Here is a 974-nt window from a genome sequence, read left to right on the forward strand (position 1 = left end):
GAGGTGTGACAACCCAAATCACGCATTTTCAATGGATAAAGATATAGGTGAGGGGGGTGGGTGGGGAGAAGCCTTCGAGGTCCAGCACCATCTTACTGAAAGCAGCGTTTGAGGAAGGACAGGAATCCCCGGCGTTCCCTCCACCGAGACCAAGTCACTCTGCGTTGCACGTGCTGCGTCTTCCTTCAGCAGCTCTCCACAACTTCAGGCGGCTGAACAGTGCGGTTTCCTCTTCCCTGGTGAAGGAGCCGAGCTGGCAGAGCTGCAGTGAGCTGCCCAAGGTTACAGAGACAACTGGGCGCAACTGGGAAGAAATGAGCTGTTCCTCGTTTTTAACCCCGTGCCATGACTACACACCAGCCTACGGGGGTTTTTTTTCATTTAAGAGAATAAATGAGGTGGACAAAATGGAAGTAACTTATCCAATCCACTGCTATATTTAATGCAGTTCCATCACCTCCAACTGCAAGTCAAAATTGCTCTTCTCCCTCCTGCATTAACAGGGAAACGGACCGCGACAGCCCGAGCACCACCGGCGGGAGGGTAACCCCAGCGAGACACCGGTGGTGTACCGGGCAGGACCCGGGCAGGGCCTCGAGGTGCGGGAGCAGCTCCAGGGAACCGGGGGGGCACCGGGGGAGCAGCGGTACCAGCGGCAGCCGGTTCCTCTGCCTGGGCCCTGCGCGGTTTTAGTACAGGGCTGGTGAGATCACGAAGCACACCATTTCTATTTGTTCGAGGTGTCTCGAATGTTATTTTCCTTCCTTAAAAAAAAAATAATAGTATTTTGAGCATTTGATCCTATTTATTTTACTTGCTTTGTTTAGAAGATAACAAAGATACATAGATGTATCTCCCGCAGCACACTGTGGATGTAAACTAAACACTGGAATTTAGGAGTTATCTTACCTGGACTTTGCATTTACCACCTAACCCCCCGTCGGGAGCCACCCGCGCCACCGCAGCAGCCCACA

The 974-nt window shown here is 52.5% G+C and overlaps 1 protein-coding gene across 1 annotated transcript in view; it reads left to right on the plus strand.

Annotated features, from left to right (window-relative positions):
• SPPL3 (signal peptide peptidase like 3) overlaps positions 1 to 974 on the plus strand; it is a 64254-nt gene that overhangs the window by 3758 nt on the left and 59522 nt on the right. Inside the window, exon 2 of the mRNA XM_009888611.1 lies at positions 504 to 703. Within this exon, the coding sequence (XP_009886913.1) occupies positions 504 to 703 (200 nt within the window). The remainder of the gene's footprint in view (positions 1 to 503; positions 704 to 974) is intronic.

The sequence above is a fragment of the Charadrius vociferus genome, unplaced genomic scaffold (genome assembly GCF_000708025.1).
Source record: "Charadrius vociferus isolate BGI_N301 unplaced genomic scaffold, ASM70802v2 scaffold917, whole genome shotgun sequence".
NCBI classification, from domain to species: domain Eukaryota; kingdom Metazoa; phylum Chordata; class Aves; order Charadriiformes; family Charadriidae; genus Charadrius; species Charadrius vociferus.